This window comes from Palaemon carinicauda, chromosome 19 (genome assembly GCF_036898095.1).
Source record: "Palaemon carinicauda isolate YSFRI2023 chromosome 19, ASM3689809v2, whole genome shotgun sequence".
Classification (NCBI taxonomy): Eukaryota; Metazoa; Arthropoda; class Malacostraca; order Decapoda; family Palaemonidae; genus Palaemon; species Palaemon carinicauda.
This window is the reverse complement of record NC_090743.1, coordinates 33,539,300-33,540,700: the sequence shown is the minus strand read 5'-3', so window position 1 is coordinate 33,540,700 and position 1,401 is coordinate 33,539,300. Positions and strand designations below refer to the sequence as shown.

General features: G+C 37.5%; 1 protein-coding gene across 1 annotated transcript; it reads right to left on the bottom strand.

The window, feature by feature from the left end:
• Positions 1-268: 268 nt before the first annotated feature.
• LOC137658951 (apical junction molecule-like) lies at positions 269-1,174 on the bottom strand. Its single transcript, XM_068394062.1, has one exon. It carries the CDS (start codon positions 1,172-1,174, stop codon positions 269-271), a length of 906 nt encoding a protein of 301 aa, XP_068250163.1.
• Positions 1,175-1,401: the final 227 nt, after the last annotated feature.

The following is a 1,401-nucleotide window of genomic DNA, read 5'->3' as shown; positions in this document are numbered from 1 at the left end:
AAAATGTTAAATCCTTAATGAAATGGTGAGATTAATTCGACTTAATACCCGGACTAGTTCACGTGAACTACCGAGTAATACCTTATAATTTGCTTCCTTCTCAATCCTGGACATTAAGCAGATTGAGATTACCTTTCTATTCTCTCTAAGTCACGAGATTACTTTCATATTCTTTCTAGGTCACGAGATTACCTTCCTATTCTCTTGAGATTACTTTACTATTCTCTTTAGGTCACGAGATTATCTTCCTATTCTCTTGAGATTACTTTCATATTCTCTCTGGGTCACGAGATTCATTTCCTATTCTTTCTAGGTCACGAGATTCATTTCCTATTCTTTCTAGGTCACGAGATTCGTTTCCTATTCTCTCTAGGTCACGAGATTTATTTCCTATTCTTTCTAGGTCACGAGATTCATTTCCCATTCTTTCTAGGTCACGAGATTCATTTCCTATTCTTTCTAGGTCACGAGATTCATTTCCTATTCTTTCTAGGTCACGAGATTCGTTTCCTATTCTTTCTAGGTCACGAGATTCATTTCCTATTCTTTCTAGGTCACGAGATTCATTTCCTATTCTTTCTAGGTCACGAGATTCGTTTCCTATTCTCTCTAGGTCACGAGATTCATTTCCCATTCTTTCTAGGTCACGAGATTCATTTCCCATTCTTTCTAGGTCACGAGATTCATTTCCCATTCTTTCTAGGTCACGAGATTCATTTCCCATTCTTTCTAGGTCACGAGATTCATTTCCCATTCTTTCTAGGTCACGAGATTCATTTCCCATTCTTTCTAGGTCACGAGATTCATTTCCCATTCTTTCTAGGTCACGAGATTCGTTTCCTATTCTCTCTAGGTCACGAGATTTATTTCCTATTCTTTCTAGGTCACGAGATTCATTTCCCATTCTTTCTAGGTCACGAGATTCATTTCCCATTCTTTCTAGGTCACGAGATTCATTTCCCATTCTTTCTAGGTCACGAGATTCATTTCCCATTCTTTCTAGGTCACGAGATTCATTTCCTATTCTTTCTAGGTCACGAGATTCATTTCCTATTCTTTCTAGTTCACGAGATTCATTTCCTATTCTTTCTAGGTCACGAGATTCGTTTCCTATTCTCTCTAGGTCACGAGATTTATTTCCTATTCTTTCTAGGTCACGAGATTCATTTCCCATTCTTTCTAGGTCACGAGATTCATTTCCTATTCTTTCTAGGTCACGAGATTCATTTCCTATTCTTTCTAGGTCACGAGATTCATTTCCTATTCTTTCTAGGTCACGAGATTCATTTCCTATTCTTTCTAGGTCACGAGATTCATTTCCTATTCTCTCTGAGTCACAAAACTCATTTTCTATTCTTTCTAGTTCACGAGATTACCTTCCTATTTTCTCTAGCTCATAAG